A 27,286-nucleotide genomic window follows, 5' to 3' on the forward strand; every position below is an offset into this window, starting at 1 on the left:
AGATACGATCCCGTAGCCGACGGGTCGACGTTGCCCTTTTGAGATCCACGCTAAATATAGATCGGCCAAACTATTATTACCGTATCCCATCCATTCGGCTGCTGCAGTTCGTCATGACCGATTTCAGCGGGGATTAGTGCGAACACTAGTGCCGTTCGCGTGGACAGTGGTGTTTTTTCTGGATGTGAACACGTTGAGGAGGTATGGGCCGAGATTTATCCTATTCTTTGACAATGCCGACGAAGTAAGCCGCAGTGATTTTGTGTCAGAACAGCTTGACGGCATTACTTATTAACAATGTTCGGTTTTTTTGTGTATTTTGGTTTCCTCCATCTTTATTATCAACTATTTCTTGTTTTTATCTCGTTTTTTCGTCGTTTTCGTTTAGTAACATTACAATTTTGCACAAAAAAAAACATTAAACATATAAGGTTATAAACAACAACATAATTAATAGACCACTTATTTATTTATTTAGTGACAACACTATTAATATTTAATATTACAATTATTCCAAAACTTTTATCCTTTAGCTTTTCTGACTATCAGTAATACTAATCTTTTTTTATTTCTTTATTAGAAATATATTGACATTTTATCTTCTCCGCTTATTTTATTATCTTAAACAAGGCCATCATTGTAAAAGCCCTGTATATTAAATTCTGATTTAAAAAGTTTTATAGTGTTATTTCTGTTTTTGTTTATATCTATATTTATCATTGTTTTATTTCTATTCCGTATTTTATTCTTCATTCGTAATTTCATATAGTATGATAGACCTTTTGTATGTGGTATTAATATATTCTTTCCTATATTTAAATACTAAATTATTTTTAACCAAATCACAATACACTATAACACTTGTGTATTTTGGTTTTCTCCATTTTTATTATCAACTATTTCTTGTTGTTCTCTCGTTTTTCGTTCAGTATCATTACGTTTTTACACAAAAAAAGTCAAACAAATAAGGTTATAAACTATAAAATGTAATTAATAGGCCGTTAATTTTCTATTTATTATATTATTCTGTTTATTGTTTATTATATAATTATTCCAAAACCTTTGTCCTTTACTTTTTCTGACTATCTGTAATACTTAAATCTTTTTTTATTTCTTTATTAGAAATATATTACCTTTTTATCTTCTCCGCTTCTTCTATTATCTTAAACAAGGTCATATAATTGCAAAACCCTGCATATTGAATTCTGATTAAAAAAGTTTTATAGTCTTATTTTTGTTTTTCTTTATATCCATATTTATAATTGTTTTATTTTTATTGCGTATTTTATTCTTCATTCGTAATTTCATATAGTATGATAGACCTTTTGTATGTGGTATTAATATATTCTTTCCTATATTTAAATATTCATAATATATAATGTATATATATATATATATATATATATATATATATATATATATATATATATATATATATATATATATATATATATGACACTATTCGTTAATGATGTTAGTTTTTTGTGTATTTTGGTTTTATTGATATTTATTATCAACTATTTATCGTTGTCGTTGTTTGCAATTGTCGTTTAGTATCATTCATTATTAACACAAAAAAATAAACAAATTAGATTATAGGAACACTTATAGTAGAAGCTGTAAACATTTAGGGAATTAATGAATTTATGGAAATGAATGAATTTTTCAATTCCTTTACTAGAAATATATTGACTCTTTTATGCCCTTGCTTGCTTCGTTTATTATATTAAACAAAATCGTATTGTTACAGCATCCCTGTATATTAAATACTTGAGTTTTATAGTATAATTTTTGTTTTATCGTCTTTGTTTATACTCATATTTATAATTTTTTTCCCCTGTTCTATTTTATATTTTATTCATAATTTCATTTAGTATGATTCTATAATGTATTCACACTATATGCATCTTTTCTTTATATAGTTTATTTTGAAACACTTCTTAAATATTTTTTTTCAACCAAATAAGTTTATTTTATTACAATTTAATTATAAATTGAGCCTTAAGTATAGCACACAAAATAGTATAACCACCTCTTCTGAAATATATAAATGCAAACATAACCTCAATCAATCTATTATTTGAAAGTCAATTAAAGAACTTTGAGTTAAAAATTTTATTTTTTGAAGGTTACAGTTTAATTTTGACGTTTACATTTTTTGATTTTTATATTATATTATATATATTATGTATTATATAAAAAAAAACCCTAAAAGAATATTTATATTGTATTTGTGGTTGTATTTAGTTGATATTATTGCTTTTTTCCTAAAAAAAACTCCAACAAATACAGTATTACCGTTTTCCTCAAAGTTGAGGCATCGAAGGCTTTTGCCATATATATTTTTTCGATAAAATTCTCCGTAGGGACAGTAATTTTCAAGAGGAGGCCTCATCGTCAATACTCGGGAGAGTCCCGTAGGCTCGAAAAATATCCGACCTTTTTTGATGCTTTACGTAAATTCGTTAAAAAGTCCCGTATTACGGTGGCATCTTATGGATTGGTTTATCAGCGATGTTTTAACGTATATTAGTTTATTGACTTTGGCGTTTGTCGTTGTAACGAATAAATATTAAGCAGTGGTTATATATATAACTAAGGCGACAGGACGGTCCTCCTATTAGTGTGATAGTCGCTAGTTTGAATCCCACGAGAACATGGCTGCACCTTATTTAATTTTTTTTATCATTCTCTAAAGATATATAAGCAAATAATAGTAGTTCCACAGAAAATGGATAAGGTGGATGTACTTTATCTTCATTTAGTGTTATATATGTTGTCATATACCTGCATAAGAGATCACATGTAAACTGTAAAGTGTAAAAGTATAAACACACAAACATTTCATATTTTTTATTGTCTGCTGTTGTATTAGTTGCTGCAGAGTCTGTCTCCGTTTTAGTAGAGGAAAGTAACTAAATATAGACTACCATTTTGTTGGAAAGAAAATTAAAGTTTCAACGGTGTTTTCCTTATCACAAGTCAAAATGTTTAATTTGCCCTTAGTAAAAACTAACTTGCAATTATTATCAGTATTTGGAATTACAAGAAACATTTTCCAACAAACCCATGATGCTGTGAGTATAATATCTTTACAAATATCTTTACCAGCTCCAAATTCTATTTTTTAATTTTACTCTAATATTAAGGAAATAACATTCAATAATCTCAAAGAGCTGATATATCAATGCATTAAAAGGAAAAAACAAATAATAATAGTATATAATCAATATAAAACAGAACATAAATACTTAACATAACTTAAGTGAGTAAAAATTCATTAAAACTTTAATCTTCTTGTATATATATCAAAGTGTTTTTTAAAATGATAATGAAACGTGAATTAATATCATCATTTGTAGAATTGCTAAATCATTTTTTCCAATACAGTTCTCTATAGAGACAGTGATTTCCAATCGTGGCCAATACTCATGAGAATACTTGGGGTTCGAAGGTCAGGCCTTTTTGATATTTTACGTAAATTCAATAAAAAAGCAATTTTAACAACCTTTAAAAAGACCCTATTATGACGCTATTGCATTGATTGGTATAAAGTTCTTATATTTGCCTCAACATATTCGGTTTCTATGCAAACTCTGCTCACATTGCCTTATTTATTTTTGCATTTTTAGCATAATTGCCTGTAATACCATTTAACTTTGTGCGATTTTTCAATTTATCACTGTTTGTGTTTTAAAGTTTTGCCAACCTAGGAAGAATAGTTTTTAACAATTTAGGTATACTATAATCATAATGTTGATATAGAATACAATATATCATGTATAAAGTTGTAACCAAGTTTTGTGTATCTTAACTACCTGAAGGTATACATAAGTGGGAATATTTTTTTTATTCTTTTTTAACTAGGGTATTATCTGGACTGGACCTAGAGTTTAACATGGGCTCCAAACCACGGTCCTCGGCATTAAGACTGGCGTAGTAGGAGGACCGTCCTGTCGCCTTTACTGTCGCGGTTATATAAATAAATACAAATTATTGAAATTGATTTCAATGCTTTGAATCCTGTTTTCTTTGTTTGAATTCATATAGATTGCTGAATGTGTTATATCAGCCTTTGTAAACTCTAATTATCTGAGAGATTATGTAATAATTGAAATTACATAAGTTTTTTCTTTGGTGCCCTGCATCCTTATATCCAATCTTTCAAACCCAACAACAGTCCACGAAAATATTTAACAGGTCAATTAAAAAGTCCCCGGCCTAGTAAAACACATTTTTTTGCCAAAATTAGTTTTTTTTATTCAACCTAATAACCTTCAAGGGTGATACACTGATTATAGCGACCAATTTCTCGATACCACTTTTGTAGTACGATTTGTCCTTTGCTTCAAAATAGGCCTCAGTTTCGGTAATCACCTCTTCATTCGACGAAAATTTCTTCCCAACGAGCATTCTTTTGAGATCTGGGAACAGAAAATAGCCGCTGGGAGTCAGGTCTGGAGAATATGGTCGATGAGGAAGCAATTCGAAGCCCAATTCATGGACTTTCGGCATCGTTTTCAATTGCTTGTGACACGGTGCATTGTTTTGGTGAAGCAGCACTTCTTTTTCTTTAAATGTGGTCGTTTTTCGGCGATTTCGTCCTACCAACGGTCCAATAACACTATGTAATAGTCGCTGTTGATAGTCCTTCCTTTTTCAAGGTAGTTAATAAAAATTATTCCATGCGCATCCCAAAATACAGACGCCACAACATTGCCAGCCGACTGTTGCATTTTCCCACCCTTTGGAGTGGGTTCATCGTGTGCAGTCCACTCGGATGACTGTCGATTGGACCTCGGAGTGAAATGATGGAGCCATGTTTTATCTATTGTAATATATCGACGCAAAAACTTGTGTTTATTACGCTTTATCATCTTCAAACACTGCTCCGAATCATCAACTCGTCGTTGTTTTTGGTCAAAAGTGAGCCCACGCGACACCAACTTTGCACAAAGCTTTCTCATATCCAAATATTCGTGAATGATGGGATGTACACATTCAGTTAATTTCTTTAGAGTGTGTGCCATTTCATTCAATTCCAATTTACGGTCATTCAAAATCATTTTGTGGATTGTTTTAATGTTTTCGTCGGTAACAATCTCTTTTGGGAGTCCACTACGTTCACAGTCTTCGGTGCTCATTTCACCACGTCTAAACTTAGCATACATAAATTCATTTACTTTCCGTTATTCTAAATTTTGATACACAGTTATTCTTCACTATTTAATTTATAACAAAACTAATATAACTGTCAATATGTGAAGCCTAAATTAATCTTGTTAGTTGACAGTAAAGTTTCTACACAAAAATAAATGCATAAACCTGTTGAGACATCCGTGTTGTCGACTGTCGCAAAACGTCGTATCATTAATCGATTTTCTCATCCTGATGTTTCGTCTCTCAAAGTTCCTAAGGTCTAGCGACGGAATCAAATCTCGAAAATTAGTTTTCCATCTAATGATACATCTAAAGAACCGCAAATATTGGATTTGTTTTGGAATGTTCCTAATGTGCCAGAAAATAAAATAAGACCAAAAAAATATAAACGTTGAAATTTTTTATTTACTTTAAAAATTTACTCATCAAACTCTTATATTATTAATAATAAGTACTAGTATTATTGAGTAAGCATTGGTACTAAAATATAAAAATAATACATAAAAAATTTAATGGTTGTTTTTTATTGAAAAATACATTTTGATTAACCACTATACTTTGCGCAAGATTTAATTAAATAGTATTTGTGTTTTAATATGTTTCCGACTAAAAAGAACGGTTGGCAGTTGGCAGTTTAGGTTTAGTAAAATAAAGTAACGAGAGAATAAAGTTTATTTTTTTGCAAAATAGACATTTCCGGTTTTGTGGTAGCGATTTTAAAATTGTTAATATGCTTTGCAATATTCATTTTAACTCTTGATGCAAAAATTAACGTATTTGTTAAGAAATGTATTTACTAAAGAAACCTGAAATGAATCAGAAGTTAGTACCACTAAGATTTACAGAAAAACCTTAATAACGTTTAGAATTACCACCATATCTCTAGAACCATATCAATTACCATAAGTACTTAAGCAAGAACAATTTTTCCTAGCTATTATCTGTTCACCAAACATAAAATGAAATAAAAAGCTGATTTCTTTATCCTCAAAATTTTGTCAACCGTCAGGACAGATTATTCTTGTTATTCTCGAATTTTATTAATTTATGTTGGGATGAAACTTTCCAACAGCACTGGAACAAACGAAAATAACACTGTTTAAAATTAAATAACTTCGTTTAAAAATGTTTTAGGCGACTTGGTTGGCGCATTGGTAAAGGCGACAGGACGGTCCACCTACTGTTGCGATAGTCGCGATATCTAATCCTGTTGGGGCATGGTCGTAAATTTATGTTTAGGATTGTTTAAAATGTGTGATTGTCCTAGGCAAGACTGTAAAATCCGACATGGAAAATGATCCCAGTCACGCCAGTAACCAGACTGGGTAAGACCGGATGTCTTCTGGGATTATTTCTAAGTTGATCACTTGCCAGTCGGTAGGCTTAATGCCGAGGACTGTGGCTCGGAGCCCACGTTAAACTGTAGGTCCAGTCCAAATAAACCCTTGTTGGTGAAAAGGAGATTTTGAAATGTTTTAACCCATTCACTTTTCATTCTAATATTGCCCCATATGTAACATGTAGGGATTTAACTCCCGATTCAAAATTACCTTCCAAAATTTTCGGCTACAACGTTGCCAGATTATGATTTTAAGAATTACGCATCCGTAGTTGATTTACTTTTAACAGAAACGACAAATAATCTACCGTATAAGACTTGGAGCTGGCACCGCGTCGGTCGGAGCCTAATATACTTTGTATCACCGATCTGACGATTATTCATTGTTGTTTATCTGTAATGCGTATAACTCAAAAATTTTACGCCTAAAAATGCTTCCTCTATATAAGCTTTAACCATGTCAAATTTCACGACTCCAGGTGTCCCCGTTTTCCTCAAAAAGGGATGCAAAATTTTCGCTAGGCCCATTAATATATAGATGATTGATAAATCTGTTTTTTTTTTCAGGAAGCGACATGTGGCTGAGGCCCCAAGGGGGACCCGCGGGGGGCAGCTAGCAGCGCGGGACCCCCGGCCCCAGTATGCGGCGTGCTAGAGAATGAAGAAGCAAAACGTTCGCACCCTATCACTGATCGTGTGCACCTTTACGTACCTGCTGACGGGGGCCGCCTTCTTCGACGCCCTCGAGTCCGAAACCGAAAGCAAGCGAAAAATCGTATTGCAAGGTAAAGTATTCGGCCCCTTTATCAGAATATTAGTACGGTTGTTCTTTGTAGAACGTTTCTACCAGGTGTGCCGGCAAGTCATTGCCGGTTTTTTTCGGAAAAAACTACATGATTCTTAGTAAAAATAAAAAAATGTATTTATTCATAGTATTTCTCATTTAATTCTATACATCTTGCCCACCTTCTTTCTCCTTTGGACAAAAAAGAACTATTTCTCCTTTGGGCAAAACCATTTGCTCTACAACCTTGGGCAACCTTTTTCCTCTACAAGCGCGTGTCCGATTGGTGCAAAAAGTTGATAGTCGAGCGAGGCAAGGTCTGGAGAGTATGGCGTATTACACACGATTTTTTGATTTTCCATTTACCTGTGATTGTGATCACCCAAGTTCCAATCTTTTGGATGTTTTTGTATCTTCAATCAGCAAATGCAAGTTTTCAGGCACGAAACTTGACATTTTCAACAAGGTATAAATCTATGACGGTATTACTTTCACGAAATATAACATATATAGTTTTGAAGCTTGATTTCAGTATAATAAATTGATATATGTGTCAAATCATAACATTATAAACTTAATCATAGCGGCATCTGTTAGAAAATGCGGTAATGACTTTCCGGTACACCTAGTACCATGCCTCTCTGGTCCGCCTAACTTGTTCAATATGTGATAAGGCATAATAAATTGGAAACAGTTTTACGATCTCAAAGTAGGAATGTCGGATGCGAAGAAAAATATCGATACTCCCATGTATCGATGTTTTAAAAAATTCGATAGTTCGATTTCAATACATATAATATCGCTTTATCGATATATCGGCTAATAAATAATGTCGACATGAATTTTTAAATTTGTTTATTACATTGTTACTAGTTGACTGTTGTCGACTAACCTAAAATTTTTAAACTTAATTTTATAATAACTGAAATCTAGCTGTAATGAAAGATTTTAATAGTTCAGTGTGTTGTTTCGGTAAAATTTTATGAAACTTATGAACAAGGTCGTAATGGCATACCTTATCGCAGGCTTTTGCTACATCTAAGAAGATATCCGAACATAACATTTTTACCTAATATGCTTATTTTTAACAATATCGATAATTCTTCACTTCTATATTTCCACGCAAAATTCTATTGATGATCGGGGATAATAATTCCCAAAATAAAAGTTCGATACTCTCTATAGAACTTTTTCTTCGAAAACCATTAATGAGAAACTTTTTTCGCTGCGAATAATATCAGAGTATATTCCAGCATAGCATAAAAAATGCATTTTTCATAAAAAATAACTATAGCCCGTCTGATAAAACAGCAGATACACGTCATCAACATTTATGATGTGAATACATCATCAACGGTTTCGGTAAAAATAATCCGCTAAAAATTGTAAGTTGGATTATTATCACTTATATGTTAAAGAGTTTTACAGACGTTTGGCAACATGGCCCGTCAGTAAAAACCCAAATCGAATTTCATAAACTGATTCGGATAGATGTTCCGACATATCAGACAGTATTCTATCTCTTTTTAAATTTCTTCTCTATCTCTTCTTAATAGGATAAAATGAGAAGGAATAATCCGCTCCGAGTTTAAAACGTATTTTACATTTTTACAAACGGAAATTGTCAAATTTTACAAATGAAAGTTTCGAGTTTATATATTAAAAACATCTAGAATACAATATAATTAATAATAATATTTATACCAAAATATAATTAACAGTAAGTAAAATAGAAATAATCTCATTATAGAATTTTATTTTCTCGTTTTATTTAATTTTCAAAATAATTTTCAAAAATATTAAGAATATAAACGTAAGGCTTTCATTAAATTAATTAACTTAATTTGAATTTATTTAATAAAAAAGAAACTAATATGTATAACCAGTTTAGTGATCTTTTTGTGAGTTGATTGAGCTTAATTTTAAAATTTATATTTTTATTTATAATGACATTAACAGAAAACGGTATAAAGTTAATAACGTTTTACATTACACCTTTATATTTAATACAGTGTTGTTATAGATTAACTTCGGTAGTATTTGGAAGAATTTTCTGTGTATCATGTCAGATAATCGAACCACTGTAGGTTATAAAATAAAACAATTGAAATATTTTAGCCCAAATCACAAAATAAATTTACGAAACGTAAATTAATACATGTATAAATAAATGTCTTCCGTTAATCTGGTTTTACATGAGCAAGATTTTATATACAGTGGGTGGCCAAATAATTAGGGACAATATTGAGAATATTTAATTTTCGAGTTTAATTGGATTTCTGTAACGCATGATTAGTTGAGGGTTTGTTATATATATTCTTTTGTATGTGTAATTTTTTGAGATCATAAAAACTACAAGAAAAAAACAAACAGAACATGTTTAAATCTACGTTTTAGTAATTTTAATATTATTAAAAGAGATTAAAATTAATTTTAACATTTAGTGATGCCACTCTTTCCTGCTCTAAAAGTTTCTAAGCGTCGGGGCATGGTTTCAATATATGTTTTCGCAACTTCCTGGAGTTTGAAGTTGTGATACTATTATCTGATGATAGTTTCAATTGGTTGTAATCACTTCTTTTGCAATCGCCAGTTTGGTGAGTTCCCACGTGCTTTCTATGGGATTCATGGTGAATTTCCTGGCCAAGGCAAAACAGTGGTTTTTTTTCCGCCAAATATGCAGTAATACGTGTGGTTTTGGGACACGGTGCTGAATCATGCATAAAAATGTAGTTGTCATTGTCAGGGAACCATTCATTGATCTGCAATTGTAGTACTCGCTTTTATTGATCTTGTTTCATTGTCCCTTTTCAATGTATAGGCCTTTGGGTGATATAACATACCATATCATGGCTCTAAGCAGATGTTTAACCCTCTCTACAAGACAATCGGCGTGCAATTAGTTTACAAAAAAACTTTGTCAATCAAAATTTAGAAAGTCGTTTCGTCAGAAAAGCACACCTGTAGATTAACAAAATTAATACTAGAAAATCGTTATTGACCAATTATATTGCTCAAAAAGGTTATACTTTACTTCAGTCTGCATAGTCATATTTCGACGTTGTCTAGTCCATTGAAGAGGTTTCTTTTTTTTTGACGATTTTCGAGGCAGTTCTTTCCGATTTTTTGAACGGTACAAGATATGATGATTATTTTTCTGCCACATTTTCCAATACGATTTGCCTCAATGGGCTTCTTATTATCAATTTTAATTTTAATTACAGAAATAATTGCTGTCTATCTCTGGGAATATGTGGAGTGCAGTAACAACGTTTGTATCACTCTACATTTCGTTGGAGACGTGTTCAAAGCCTTATTCATACTGAAAAGTTGAAAAGGCGGGGTAATCGCGTCGAACCATAGCAAAATTGTTACTATACGGAACCTTTTGATTATTTTAGACACAAAAGTTGGTTAAAAAGAATGAAATTTTAATATATAGATAATAGAAAAACAATACTGCAAAGCGCGCATTTTAACAGACAATGACTATACATACTACTGTGTTGCCACTTCACAAAGTCAACAATAATGATATCACTAACTCTTTAAGATAAAAAAAATCGTTTAAAAACAACATAATTTATTCAAACATATATATTAAAGTATAAATTACATAAATACGAGTACTGTCCCTAACAATTTGGCCACCTACTAGACATGATGACATCTAATTTCCTTCTAGTTTGTTAAAAGGCAATTTGAGAAGACCAAGATTAAGAAGCTATTAATAATCAAGCAGAGTTGGTCCCCTATATCACCTTTAGAGCATTCCGTTCGACCTACAAGTCCTTTTTTCCCTGGTAAAAACTTATTTAGCTTATTAGTAGAGGATTGTTTAATTTGTGTTGTCGGAATTTGATACAAAGCCCTTGTTTTAATTAAAATTATTTGTAATTACCTGTACAAGCGGGCGAAGCTAATCTCCGCAATACAGCCCTTAATCCGACGGAGTCTCGCGTCTAATCCTTGGTTAATTATTCTTTTATTTAGTGGAAAACTTTTCGAGGAGAAAAAAAACTTCAAACCTAAACGATATTACGATTAGCCTCGAAGCTGATATCGCTCAAATATCTACTATGAGTTCATTTAAGGCTATTAAGATGAAATGTACACATATTGTATGTTTGAACAGATACGAGGGTTATTCAAAAAAAATACATGAAGGACAATTTTCAAATAGTTTCAACATAATTTTATTTTAAGAGCATGTTCGAAAGAAATCAAAAGAACTTTGTATTAGGCTCAAAAAGATGTGGCAAGTGCTTGAACAACAATCAGATATAACACTCCACAATAAACTATTATTATACAAGCAAATGTTGAAATTAATGTTGACGTACGATATACAATCAAGGGATTTCATAAAGGATTCACAATTAACTAGATCTAAACTTATCAAAACAAAGTTTTTCGCGGCATAGTTAACGCCGAAAGGTACATTAGAAATGAAGACATCAACAACGCATCTAAAAAAAGAAATATTGCAACAACAAGAGACAAATACCCTTTCAATATTTTAAAAACAAACAAGAACAATGCAAACACTGTTTGAATAACAGTTCAATTGGAAAGTCCCCAGCCTACCATAGTAAAACACAATTTTGGGCAAAATTAGTTTTTTTTATTCAACATAATTCCCTTCAAGAGTGATACACTGCTTATAGCTACCCTCCAACTTTTCGATGCCTTATTTGTAGTACGATTTGTGCTTTGCTTCAAAATAGGCTTTAGTTTCGTCGATCACCTTTTCATTCGACGAAAATTTCTTCCCAGCGAGCATTCTTTTGAGATCTGAGAATAGAAAATAGTCGCTGGTGGCCAGATCTGAAGAATACGGTGAATTGGGAAGCAATTCGAAGCCTAATTTATAAATTTTTGCCATAATTTTCACTGACTTGTGACACGGTGCATTGTCTTGGTGAAGCAGCACTTTCTTTTTCTTCAAATGCGGCCGTTTTTCGGCGATTGCGTCCTTCAAACGGCCCAATAACGCTATGTAATAGTCGCTGTTGATGGTCCTTGGTTAAATACTGTGACTAAATCTAGTTTTATCAAAAAATATGTATATAGAAACACCATACCGAAGGAAAACAGAAATATACCTAAAAGGTAAATATGCTCTCTAATCTCTAATAATCTTTATTAATTAAGTGAATTAGGCCCCCAGGAAATACCACTATATAAAAAATGCGCCTAGAACACTAACTTATAGACGGTGTGGAAAAAAGTTCAATATAAATATAATAAAACACAAACCTAACCTACAAACTATTATAACCGTATAAACAAGTCTTTTGATAATATTTGCATACGTAATATAGTGTAAAAATAAATAAACATCTGAAAACAGTAGTTTTGTTTAATTATTTTATTTAGATTAGAATTTTGTCCTATATCAAAGCCAGAGTGAACTAAAACCGAAAGTTGATGCGGCAACGCTGCCACGTTTTGACGTCATCAATTCAGATGACGTGAGTTCACTATTTTGAACGGTCTATAGATTTAAGTTATTATAAAGACAAATTGTAGGTTATTTGGCAATGACTAGTAGCGATGTAATAAATATTTTTTTTTTAATCTAGGCTATAATAACATAAGAAACAATAGACTAACTATATTGTTATGACACGGTGGCTTGTGATCTAGATTAGCAAAACCATCGGCTGATAATCCTGTTTTGAGTACTGCCTGGTATTGGACAGTCATTGATTAACACTGTACTCTTCTGATTTTTCATTTTGTGGATGTTTTTGTCTTAAATCAGTTAATACCTTACGAAGTTCTCTGTCAATGCTTTATACCGTTCGTGATGACTATTGCTGTCTTGCATTTTCAGCAAATTTTCCACCTAAAAAAATTGTAGTATGTTCCCACGCCACATATTATCCATCCTACAGTACCACTAATTTAAAAGCATCCACATCTGCAGTAGCCTAATAAAATAGATAATCGTTAAATAACGTGGAACGTTTTTATTTTCAGAAATTCATGTAATTATCCGGCGCAAATACAACATAAGCGACGAAGACTTCCGAATAATGGAAACCGTCGTGCTGAAATCGGAACCGCACCGAGCTGGCCAGCAATGGAAATTCACCGGGGCCTTTTATTACGCCACCACCGTCTTAACAACAATAGGGTACGTTCATAATGGAATATTAAGCAATTATTTAGCTTCGCCTCTTCTTCCCGGCTTCATTATACTCAATTACTTACACGCCGAAAGATGGATCCGAAACGGCTCACTTTTCGAAGTCCGCCCGTTCAAAATTGGGGCCTTTCAAACGTTCACCATGAATGGGATACATAAATACTCCTTGCCATTGTTCATTGAACAAAATATCAAACGAGTCTTGCCTTTACTTGTTTCTATATGTGTATAATATTATGAAGGTGGTAAAATATAGTTTAATCGTCAATAAGATACACTTTAACTGGTCAGTTTTATTTACCTTGAAGGAAGCCCTATATTTACTTATCCAGTAAGTGATCAACAGATGGTATGAAACCTTCACTAACAGTCCTTCAGTATGTGTTATTTCGTCGAAGCTTTTTTATTCATTACATACAAATTAATTTATTATTACTATTCTGTGGTGTACTCGGTAACTGTCTGTGGTAAGACGAGCACGGGATTATTATATTATATATATATATTATATATATATATATATATATATATTGCCCAGTAGCTATTGCTGTGATTTAGCAACCTTATTTCATATTTTAAGGCGAAATCTTTGATAACTTAATATGGTTGATGCACAATAATCTATTGCCGCGTCATAGTGGAATGCAGCTGGTTCCAGAATCACATAAGCGCTGTGTCTGCGGGATAGCTCAATTTCATTATGTCGTGGTCGCTGTTGTTGTGTTTGATGTGCACGAACTCGTTGCATTCTAAGCCTATCTACTTCATTGTCACTATCTAAAGAACGCAATTCTGATATAGCAATACGACTATTTTCTTGATCTGCCTCTCCCTGGTCATCAGTGCGGTCGGCACGTGAGGTAGCACATTGGATTGACTGTAACGAACTAAGTCAGGTCGTCTTCTCCTCAGCATCGTAAATTGTAATTAATCAAAGTGAGAAAAGTTCTCGCGCACTTAGCAGTAAAGTGTCACTATCACAAAAAATCAACAAAAAAAGCACATAATTTGAAATGTCACTATAACAAAGGATCACCGAAGTTAAGAAAGTTCTCGCGCACGTCGATTGTCGGATTCGATTCTCGACATCAAAGTAAAACAAAATGGTTGTTTTTTCTTAATTTCGAGCATATTCATACTTATTCACCTTTTAAACCTTACCTGGACTTCCACAAATAATTGAAGACCAATATTATCCAAATCGGCCCAGCCGTTCTTGAGTTTTGGCGACACTAACGAACAACGATTCATTTATATATATAGATTATACATTTTATAATATTACCTTTGATTTTCTGAATAGAATAATATGAATATCTGAGTAGTACTGTTTTTATCCAAATGATCATGATATGCCCTATATACAATGTTTTCCCAACTGTTGGCGCCTCTAAATTCAGATTTGGAATTGCTCTTCAACTTGAACTGCAAGCTTCCGTTCAAATTCCAGTAAACTATGTTAATTCACAGCAACTTCAGTCCGCCTTTGGTGGCCTTGCACCATGAACTGTGATACTAGGTGCCTTTGAACGCTATTAAGCCACCTTTAAAGGTCTTACATCAAGAAATGCTTCGTTATATCCCGTTACTCTAAACACCCATTGTAGGTTTTTATTTTTTCTCCGGGAGCATCGATTAAAGCAAGAATCCGAAAGGATAAAGAGTAAACAAATAGGTATTTGGTTTTTAAAGGAAAACATTCTCTAGCATAACATTCTCGGTTATATTTTATTAAAAATCAATCTCATGATCGAAATAAAAAATAAAAATTTTAATACATATGATATCGAAACTCTACAAACCAGCAATTTAATACTTACTTTCTGCCTGGTCACTCCTAAAGCAAAACCCAGGAATCTATTAACTTTCTTGTTGCAGATATGGTCATTCTACTCCTAGCACCGTATCCGGCAAATTGTTTACGATGGTATACGCCATGATTGGAATTCCACTAGGACTCGTTATGTTCCAGAGCATCGGTGAAAGAGTTAATAAACTTAGCAGGTAGGTCGCCGTAGTGTTAATTAGATGCAAGTTAGTAAAATACCCTGCAGGGTACATAATGAAATTTTACGGATTATTGGGACGTCAAATATTAAATAGCTTTAATATTTAATTATTTAAATTATATTAATGGTTGACTTTCTTACCATTCCGATTCAAATGGATCTGCCACATGAAAAATTTACTGTTAAGGAAGTGAAACAAACAATACATAAAGAAATCAATTCTAAAAAAGCTCCTAGTTTTAACCTAATATCTGAAGGCTGAACTAACTAGGCTCTTGACAAGGTGTGGCACACTGGACTGCATGTTAAATTGAAAAAGCTTTTGCCCCATATGCACTTTCAACTGCTGAAATCGCACCTCACAGACAGATATTTTATCGTTAAACAGGATGACGAATATACTGACCTACATCCAATATATTCGAGTGTTCCGCAGGGCAGTGTTCTTAGCCCATTATTATATCTATTGTATACACCTGACCTACCGACCTCAAGAAATACTACTGTTACATCATATGTTGACGATACAGCGGTTTTATCATCACCCGAGGATCCAATATCAGCCACAAGAAACCTCCAACTTCATCTTAACACAGTCGAATTGTGGTTGAAAACGTGGCGTATCAAAGCAATTGAGACAAAACCTACCCATGTGACATTCACCCTTTATAGAAGAACAGGTCCCTCAGTAAAATTGAATAATCATAAACTTCCAACAAGACAACGTTAAATATCTGGGAATGCATTTCGATCGACGTTTGACATAGAAAAAGCATATAGTTACAAAACGCAAATTTCTTGGGCTTAAACTAAACCAAATGTACTGGCTGATAGGGCGTAAATCTAAATTATATTAGATAACAAGGTTTTGCTGTATAAGTCAGTACTTAGGATCATTTGGACCTATGGCATTGAACTGTGGGGTACTACTAGCAAATCTACATAGACATAGACATCCTCCAGAGGTTCCAGAATAAAGTGTTGCGAGTCATCGTCGATGCCCCATATTACGTGTCCGTTATGCTCACGCCAGTGTCGGATTTATCAGCAGGCTGAGTAGGCTGAAGCCCAAACTAGCATATTTTATAGGCAATACTTTCAATGTCATCTTCTCAATTGTTCAATAATAATATAAACTCCGTTAACTTACGAAATATTAATATTTTCTTTTGTTTTAGTGTTATAATCAGATCAGTTCGGTCTTCCTTAAGCTGCAAACAAACGACGGCATCAGAATTGGACTTAATATGCGTAGTGACTTTTTTATCATCGCTAACGATACTAGGTGGCGCCGCGGCATTTTCGCGCTACGAGGGATGGAGCTATTTCGACTCTGTGTATTATTGTTTCATCACACTTACAACCATAGGATTTGGAGACATGGTAAGACATTCATAAAAAAAAACGACATTTTACACGTACACACACACACACACTAGAATAGCAGGAATCTACTCACAGGGACGTCTTCAATGCGCACTTAAATTTGATTTGGCCACGTTGCCAGTTCTTGTAAGTTATATGTCCATTTCAAGAATATAATAAATATAGAATACAATTTTTTATTAGATTCAATTTTAAATATTAAAAAGTTTATTGGGACAAGTGTCACATACTAAATATTAAAAGTAATATCAAGATTTTTTTAAACAAATATTAAATTTTGAAATAACATTACACAAATTATAATAAAGTAAAGTAAATATAAAAAAATAAAACACAAAGTAATATCAAAAACTCATTATAAATATTGAATTTTAAAATGATATTTTATCACAGAAAAAAAAGCATTTCAAAATGTTCAATCGACTCAAGTTTCAATATTTCTTGTTTAATTTTCTGTCTTACACAAAGTACATCGAGTGACATATCTGTGAACTTATTTTCATAGACTCAATTTTATCTAAAATATAATAATTTAGCTATTGAATCCAATTTGCAAATTTAAGATAAATAACAGAATAGGTACTCACCTGGATGAAATTTCCCCAAAATGGTGAATGGTTCGGTGGTTTAACAAAATTCACAGCTGCACGATGCAAGAATAAATAACAGTAGAATACTTAACTACTTATGCAAAATAAATGAATAAAAACGGTATATTCGAAACTATAACTCTTAACGCTACTTAAAAATTAACTAATAAACTCGGATAGTATAACAGTATATGTAAAATATTGTTATATTGAGAAAACACATGATACGGAAACTAAATAATATAAATACTAAGTTTATATCAGATATAAACAAACTAGTCATCAGATACCTCACCAGTTTGCCTGTAGATGGCAACGTCGCAAAATGAGGCGGAAACTGCCGAAGTTTTCCGAATGAAGGCTGTTCTATGCATGGTGATCACCAAACATTGGCTCTATATTACTTTAAAAACAACAATTTCTTTAATTATCTCCTTGTTTTTTATTTCACACGATTTATTTATTTAATGCTTAATCATATTTATTGGTTTAAGATGACACAAGTTTTTATGACATCGTACGAACTAACAATTACAAATAAATCGAACAAACACAGGTATAAAATTCATTAAAAAATTCAAGAATCTATAAATCAATTGGTAGGTTCCGCACTCGACCTGCTTGGCTTTTTTCTTGGTCGATGCGCCGATACGAACATGGAAAGGAAAAACTGACAAGTGTCTCTTTACTTTTCAGGTGGCACTCCAAAAGGACAATGCTCTCAGCCAGAAGCCGGAGTACGTCATGTTTTCGCTCATCTTTATTCTGTTCGGTTTGGCTATAGTAGCCGCGTCCCTAAATCTATTGGTGTTGAGGTTTGTCACGATGAACACGGAGGATGAGCGAAGGGATGAAGCACAAGCGATCCAGGTGAGAAAAAAATTTGAACGTGTTGTTATTAAATTTTTAACTTGTTTTTGTTTGTGAAAAAGAGTGGTTTAATTAAATAAAAGGTCCGTGTTTCTATATGCCTGTACATTTTTTAAAAAATTAATGAAAAATAACAAATTTCTTCTTTGGGATATATTTAGTATGGTGAACAGAAATGGGAGAATTAATTTTAAAGATACTGATGTGATAAACTAGGCACAAAATGAAACATTTTCAATTTATACCACAGTGTCTCTAAAATAAGTATGTGTACTTATATATAAAATAATAGAAATTGATAGCAACCTCAATCCTACATATTTTATATATATATATATATATATATAGTTCCGAAATATCTTAGCGTGGTTCAAATAATTATGGTTAATAATAATAAACCTGAGAAGGCGGTAGAACAAGTCGGATTCTATAGGTCTATTTCGTTGCGATCTACGATATCAAATTTATTTGAGAAATTTCAAATAAAACATCATAAACCACCTATAAAAATGCCAGATTTTCAGTTTCGAGTCACCATTCAACCATGGACCAAGTGCATAGGGTAACAGCTGTTGTTAAAAAAGCATTTGAAGGAAAGAAATACTGCCTTGCAATATTTCTGGACGTCTCTCAAACTTTTAACCGAGTACTACATTGGGACTAATCAGCACGATACGTAGCAGATTGCTACCGCAGAACTATTGTCAAGTGCTGAAGTCATATCTTTTCGAACAAAAATCCCAATGAGTCACATATAAAAGGGCATTCTCAGTACTTAAACCTATTTTGTCTGGAGTTCCACAGGGTAGTGTCTTGGAACTACTTCTTTTTCTGCTCTACACTGTCAATGTCCCAACAACAAAAGTAACGGTACTTGGAACATTTGCCGACGACACATGTATTATGGCAATACATATAACCCTAAGGTTGTGGAAAAAGTACAAGTGGTCGTCAACAAGATCTGCAAATGGACTAGAGACTGTAAAATACAGCTTAACAGATCCAAATCTATACACGTTAATGTTGCGGCGAAATGACAAAAACTTAATTATATCACTTGATGGATGCTCTACTCCTCAAGTAGAATCAGTCAAATACCTAGGCATCTGTCTTGATGGTTAGTTGAATTAGAAATATCATGTTTGACAAAAAGTAGAGCAAATCAGACTCAAAATCGACGAACCGTACTGGTTAGTCGGAATATACCCTCCATTTGTCCTAAAATCAAAAAGATTGGTTTGTCAGTCAATTGATAAAAGCCAGTTTGAACCCATGGAAAGTTATCCAAGATTTCGCCTTAAAGCATGAAATAAAGGGTTAGTAAATCGCAGCAACATAGCAAAGCAGTACAAGTACTAGAAGGAACGCAGGACAGTAATACAAAATTAATTCGTAAATTAAGAATGTACTAAGCATATCTAATATATGATTTAAAAGCGTTATTTATGTATTACTACAGTCTCTGTTGTCTTTCTCGAACCCCTTGTCGAAGCTCCTTATTCTTCAAATTGAGCTAAAAAGAAAAACTCGCTTGAAATTAAAATTGGATACTTTCGGACTTCGACGAAATGACTGAATGAAAAGAATAACTACTGATAAGTGGAGCCTGTCAGTGGGGCTTTAACCATGAAGCGATTTTAGACACAGTAACGCCATCTGTTGTAATCCTTTAAAATTAATTTATAGGTTTGATATTATTACGTTTCATTACATGTTATTTCTATTTTATAATACTTTATGATCCTAACCATATAGAATTACCATCGCAGTCATCAATACATATAGTCAGAGTTATTTTTTGGACTTACGTCATCTAAATTTATGGCATCAAAACGTCGCAATGTTGCCGCATCAACTCTGAGTTTTAGTTCAGTTTGGCCTTCACATACAATAAAATTCTAATCCAAATAAAATAATTGAACAAAAATGTTATCAAATATAATTTATTTTAACATTATAATTCATCTAAAAACTACATTTAATTATACTGTCACAATGGTTTATAGGTTAGAGTTATAACCTCTTCTGGTCTGACAACCGGACGACTTTGACAGGCTCATTAGTTTACGTATTCGAACCAATCAGACAGCATTGTGTCTCTTTTTAACTAGAATAAAATGAGAAGGAAAATATTGTCCGATTCTAAAACGAATTTACAAATTGCGGCAGGCAATACATTAAATATCTTGATGACGTATGTACAAAGAACTTTGAATAGACTTTATGTGTTGAGGCAACAATAAAAAAAGTTACAAAGTGTAGTAGCAAGATATTACTTAATCTTACAATATATTATATTTACCTGTATTGTATTGTTACCTAAATAACTACTAACAAGAGTAAAACTAACATCTTAAATTGTAGGCTTTAGCTGGCGCTGTCAGATTAGAAGGTGACGTAATCACAGCCAACGGCTCCATTCTAAGCGGTCAATTAGGTCACCACTGTACAGAAACTACTTCCATAGATATCGACGGTACCTCAGTTTGTTCCTGTCCTTGTAGTTGTATACCAACGAACAGTAGACACAGGTAAGAAAAAACCGCCATACAACAATCAAAAGAAGAGGAGGGGGAAGGATATTTTCGGTTTGGCGCATGCGCATTTTCATTTGTATGAACTAATAGTCTAACTATAAGCCTCGGGGAACAAGCGCTCTTTTGAAAAGCTCTGCGCAAGCGCATACACTTACTTTTGTAACTAGTGTTGAAAATGTTAGTCTATTTTTTGTATATCATTCCTCGATTAGCCTCATAAAATTAGAAAGCTATAATCAAACATTTGCTCTAGTAAAGAAAGTGCTAATATTTCTTTAAGTGGTGGGACTAGCAAAGATAGTAATATGAGAAATGATCTTTTTTTTTGTGAAATATATAAAGTTAACTACCACCATTCTAAATAAATACGAATGTAATATTTAAGTATGGAATTAAATTCATATTTTAATAATTGGAAGCGTTCTAAAAGTATCAAGTAAATAAAAATTATTAAACATTTGAATATAATATGTTAAGTCATATCCTATTAGAACATTTTATTGCAAAAATCTGAGAAAAATATAACGGAGTGAAAAACAACATATTTATATAGATAACATATTGAAATATATATTTATCAAGTCTCATAAAGGTAATATTATCTAATATTACTTACAAAAAAAAATTCATTCATCTATCTCAAAGCAAAATCTTTATCTTCTTGACCATCGTAGTTTTCACCTAAAAGAAGTGTCCAGTCAATATATTATTATTTTTGCAAAACAATAACTTATTAGCCTATTCTCTTGTATAAAAATATAATAATAAAAATATAGTCATTAGATCATTAGGGTGTCGTTGATGGTTAATGTTTTGTTTTCTTTGTTCGATCCAGCCCAATTCTTATTAGTAATTTTTTTATTATTTCGGAGTATCATTCCACTTTTCTGCGTCGTGCAAATTCCTATCTAATTTCTTCTCTGGTTCTAATGTCACTTTCGCTCAGTAAATGTCTTACTACTCAGTAAATGTCTAATTTTTATCAGTTATTGCAATTTTTGCTACTATTTTCGATGAACAAACCCGATCAATGAATTAACTACTGAACTGTCTATTCAGCTTTTGATTAACCTATTCTACATCTGCTAGTCTAAAACGAATAGATTATAGTTTAATGATAGTTCTACTTCTAGTACAATTGTATATTATTTCTTTCAAATCTTTTGCAGTGCATAACAGGTCAATTGAAAAGTCTCCGGTGTATCATAGTAAAATACATTTTTTTGGCAAAATTAGTTCTTTTCTTCCAGAAAATTTCTTCCAAGCGAGCATTCTTTTGAGATCTGATAACAGGAAATAGTCGCTGGCGGCCAGATCTGGAGGCAATTGTAAGCCCAATTCATGGATTTTTGCCTTCATTTTAACTGACTTGTGACACGGTGCATTGTCTTGGTGAAGCAGCACTTTCTTTTTCTTCAAATGCGGCCGTTTTTCGGCGATTTCGTCCTTCAAACGGTCCAATAACGCTATGTAATAGTCGCTGTCGATAGTCCTTCCTTTTTCAAGGTAGTCAAGGAAAATTATTCGATGCGCATTTCAAAATACAGACGCCATAACCTTGACAGTCGACTGTTGCGTTTTCTCACGCTTTGGAGCGGGTTCATCGTGTGCAGTCCACTCGGATGACTGTCTATTGGACTTCGGAGTGAAATGATGGAACAACGTTTCATCCATTGTCACATATCGATGCAAAAACTCGGGTTTATTACGCTTAATCATCTTCAAACACTGTTCCGATCATCAACTCGTCGTTACTTTTGGTCAGAAGTAAGCTCGCGCGGCACCCACTTTACACAGAGCTTTCTTATACCCAAATATTCGTAATTGATATGATGTACACGTTCAGTTGATATCCTTAGAGTGTCTGCTTTTTCACTCAGTTTCAATTTACGGTAATTCAAAATCATTTTGTGGATTTTTTTAATGTTTTCGTCGGTAACAACCCCTTTTGGGCGTCCACTGTGTTCGCCATCTTCGGTGCTCATTTCACCACGTTTAAACTTAGCATACCAATCCTTGATGGTTGATTATCCTGGGGAAGTGTCCGGAAACTCAGCATCAAGCCAAGTTTTTGCTTCAACTGTATTTTTCCCTTCAAAAACCAATATTTTACCAACACGCGAAATTCCTTTTTATCCATTTTTTTTTCATAATAATAAAAGTTGCTTCACTCAAAATTCTATAATTCACAAACTAATAATCCGGCAGCTGCCAAATTAATACACGTATCTTTGGATACTTATTGCTAAGTAAAAAACATATGGATTTAATTCTAGTAGCGCCATCTATGTGTTTTGTTACAAATCTGACAGCTAATATTCCCACAATAAACAATATAGATGCTGTTTGAATATTTTTGCTTTTAAAAATTTAACCTTACATTCGGCACTTTGTTTGTTCTTCCATAAACACTACGAATAGCACAATTTAAATATTATTGTTATAGAGTTATTAACTCATCAGAAAACCTAAATATTCTATATATTTTGTTGTTTTCACTCGATCAACAGTACATTTTAAAATATCCGATTATGCACATTGTATGTCGAAAACAGAGCGCCATATGGCCGATTCTGCGCATACGCTAAACCGAATAATGTACACTAGAACCTCGCGGTATTCACGCCACACCCATCCCTCAGGTTCACAGTGAGAAGATCCCCGACTCAAATCAGGCACCTGCTACCGGTGTTGCCTATGCACGAGTTGCATCTTCCGCAGGGCCCAGTGATACCACCACCAGCGATCTACCCCAATCATAGGGCATCAATTTGACTTTCTCCATTTGTTCGAACGAACCCTACGTTGTTCAATGTGATAATTAGGTTACCTAGTTTGATCGCAGCCATAGTTGTAAGTTGAGATGAATCTTTTTACGGGTTACCGCGAATCGTTATCAATTTCGATTACGTTAATTGCTCACATCGGCTCGTCTAAGGTCTCATACGCAAACACCGCGATATTTCACTAATATGGTTGCAGAATAGACAGTAATCGTAATAAAATTATCGACATAAACATAACCGCAATTTATTTTTCACGAAAGTGAGGTTATGTTGACAAATCTAATTATTTTATTTAAATAGTTAATGTCAATCTAGTTTAACTCCTGGAATGACAAATAATATATTATTCTTCCAATAAAACAGCCAATGCACGTTAAAATTTGTAATGCAACGTTGCCGCAACAAACGTTGCAAAAACAAAAACAACGTTATCAAATACAATTTATTTTAATACTGTAGTACATCTAATGCATATATATCCAAAGAACTTAAATTACTCAAACAGCCACAATATTTTTGTAGGTTAGAATAGTTTTATTATATTAATATTAAACTCTTCTTGCACACCACCTATGAGAAAGAATTTTAGGTACGTTTTTTTAGGTATATCCAAGTAATATATTATCCATTCAAAGTTATTTTATACATACGTCATCTGAATTTGTGACGTCAAAACGTCGTAATGTTGTCGCATATTCAGTTGGGCTTTAAAATACAATAATATTCTGTAATTCTTCATTGGCAGTATATTCGACGTCATTTGTAACATATGTTGACTGTTGTATTGGAAGATCTAATTAAGATAATATAAATGCAAAATACAATAACCTGATATTGTTGTATATTAAAACTGCCAAGTCTATCTTCAGTGTATGAGGCCTTAGATTAATACTGTTGTGATATAAAGTTGAACTCATTACACCAGTGTTCATTACACCATTATCTTATAACATACATAACCAACAGATATTGAATGTTATAGTATCAGCGACTACCCAAATTCTATCCGTATACACGGAATAAAAGATTGATCTTTAATTTATGATAACTGTGATACATTGTAATCTAACATATAAAAAGTCTTTTAATAAAAACGAATTATAAAATAGTTTAAAAAATTGAACCTTTTAACGCGGGTTTCTCCACTGTACTCGATCATCGAGTTGGGACATTTCTAGGCGATTTTCAATGCGGTGGGATTTATTTCACTCTAACAGTGAGGGTGTGTCTTGGTGGTGGGTTTGTTTGAACATGTATAGTCCACACCGTAAGTTTCTCGAAATCACATTGTGTACTGTGTTAATTTGTATGCTGAATATATTACCAGACACACCTTCCAAAATGTGGTACATGTACGGTCTACAACTAGCAGAAAATACGATAACGATATTAAATATTAAATATTTTTATAGTTGGCTATAACAACGAAATAATGACAATTCACAAATAACAAACAACTTTAATTAGAACATAATATAAGAAAATAAAGCTGTTGGACAGGCCTGGTCAGTATTACATTTTGTACGCATGTGCAAGCGATTACAATTTGTATCTCTTTCCGCAGTAACAAAAAAATTCTTTAGATTCCTTTAACAAATCTGTCCATCCTATATTTATTCTCATTCCATTTCTTGTAATAAACCTACTTTGTATATATATATACATATATATTTCGGTCAAGATATATAGCATGTCCAAAAAACAGCTGACTCACGTCAAATTTTTGACGTTTACCAAATAGATACAATCAGAACGATCATAGCGCCAAAACGCTTGCCGATTTATTGCCTCTTATTATTATCACTCATATTTTTAAGAATTTTGCAAATATTTGGCAACATGGTCCCCCATACAGGCTGATTCGCTTACGTGTCTCTCTTTTAGCTAGATTAAAATGAGAAGAAGAAATCCACTTTGAATTTAAAACTAATTTTACATTTTTACAAACTATAATTGACAACATATTTGACGTCAATCATTATTAAAAGCATTGACAGCGGTAGGCGGAAGAAAACTGATGGATGTCATGTAAGAAATATTGATATTTTATAAGAAATATCGATATATCGATAAAATACAAATCTATCGATAGTTTCTCCTCATCCCTATTGTTAATGACATGAGACGGCTGTTTTAGCGGGTGGGATACACTTCCAAGGACCTTTCAAATTCTTATTTATAATAAGCAAAATTTTGACCTGTTTTTGAGTTGTGAATGTTGTATTTCCTTACAATTACACCATAATAAGTTAATAGTGTTTTAGTACAAATGGTATGTTTAACCTATGCCCAACATACTTTTATTTGCGTCTGTTGTAGATTGTACATTACCATTACCTAAACTTTTTGAATGTTGGTTAGTTGTAAGTTGTTCGCAAGCATTCAAACGGTTTTCTTTTATTAAACATATATAAAAACACATTCATAAACCATAACGGTATTCTTATGATAATAAATAAATAAATAAATAATAATAATAATGTTAATATTAATAAGTGTAAAGCGCCATTTTTCTGCTACAGTGGATAGCTCAAGTCCTCGACTGATTTATATTCTAGATTTAAGGTTAATTATTGTTATTGAAGGGAATTTTACGTAATACTTTGACAAATACCGCACGTTCAATATTTACTTGTTAAATTTTTGTTTGATTATCGAATTATCATTAATAAGTTTACAACGATATCTGTAATAACTGAACAGAAATAAAATGCGAAAACCTGAAAGGAACACGAATGAATCTGAATATTTCAATCTGAATTATTCTGAACCTAAAACATATCTGTACAGAAATATCATTCAAGTTCTGATTATACAAAATCAACACTATATAATTTCCAATATATTAAGTAAAAGTATTATTATTAATTATGTATACCTTATATTTTTAGATGGATTAATGAGGTAAAAGAATGTTAAAGCATTAAAAAGCACACACCATTTATTCGCTAATTGTCAATGTCAATTCTAGGTACCCTCGACCATAAAGTAATATAGAGACAACTCAAATGCCATTCGAGCAATTTAATTGGTTAGTTCTGAAAGGGATTAGGTTAATTCTTAAAAAGTTTAGCGACGTACTACGAATTACGTGCTCTGACGTTACATTATACTGACCAATAAAAAACAAATTAATTTCTGAAACAAATTTATTAAAAACATAAAAATATATATAGAAATACAAATTGGAAACATATTGTTGTATTTTAGTTTAGATCAATTTATAAATTTTAGTTTAGATTAAAATTTGGTCATAAACGCATAAAAATGTTTAAATATACTGAATGAATAAACCAATCGGCATAGTTATGCATAATCAGCATAATGGAAGTTAAAATCCTAAACAGAGTTGTCTGTAAAGTTGAATCTCTATTTGCTCTGTGGCTTCAATTAAAACGAATTTTATTTCTGTTTAGTTTTGTTGCGATATTTCAGGATATTATTATATAATATGTGACTAAAAAACATTCCAACTGTCTGATATATCAGAAAAAATGGCATTCCTAAAAAAAACAATTTAGATAAAGATAAAACAATTTGGGATCAAGCTAAATGTAGATGCTGAAAGTTTCTCTTGCATTATTTACTGTTCACGTCAGATAACGTCGAATAAGGATACATTCATTATCGTTTTTCCCAAACTAACAAAAAAATCATGATAATTAAGATTA

General features: G+C 32.4%; 1 protein-coding gene across 2 annotated transcripts; it reads left to right on the forward strand.

The window, feature by feature from the left end:
* On the forward strand, positions 1–26,774 carry Task6 (TWIK-related acid-sensitive K[+] channel 6). Of its 2 annotated transcripts, none has more exons than XM_076408146.1 (8): positions 1–201; positions 7,067–7,284; positions 13,269–13,425; positions 15,316–15,441; positions 16,625–16,829; positions 18,119–18,292; positions 20,657–20,823; positions 23,472–26,774. In XM_076408146.1, exons 2-8 carry the CDS (start codon positions 7,158–7,160, stop codon positions 23,602–23,604), a joined length of 1,089 nt encoding a protein of 362 aa, XP_076264261.1. In that variant the 5' UTR covers positions 1–201; positions 7,067–7,157; the 3' UTR covers positions 23,605–26,774. The 2 variants fall into 2 exon arrangements, with proteins under 2 accessions (XP_076264261.1, XP_076264262.1); XM_076408147.1 differs by having other exon boundaries at positions 110–244.
* The last annotated feature ends 512 nt before the right edge of the window (positions 26,775–27,286 follow it).

Source organism: Rhynchophorus ferrugineus, unplaced genomic scaffold (genome assembly GCF_030347505.1).
Source record: "Rhynchophorus ferrugineus isolate W39M unplaced genomic scaffold, kcgeb_rfMv2 rfM6, whole genome shotgun sequence".
NCBI classification, from domain to species: Eukaryota; Metazoa; Arthropoda; class Insecta; order Coleoptera; family Curculionidae; genus Rhynchophorus; species Rhynchophorus ferrugineus.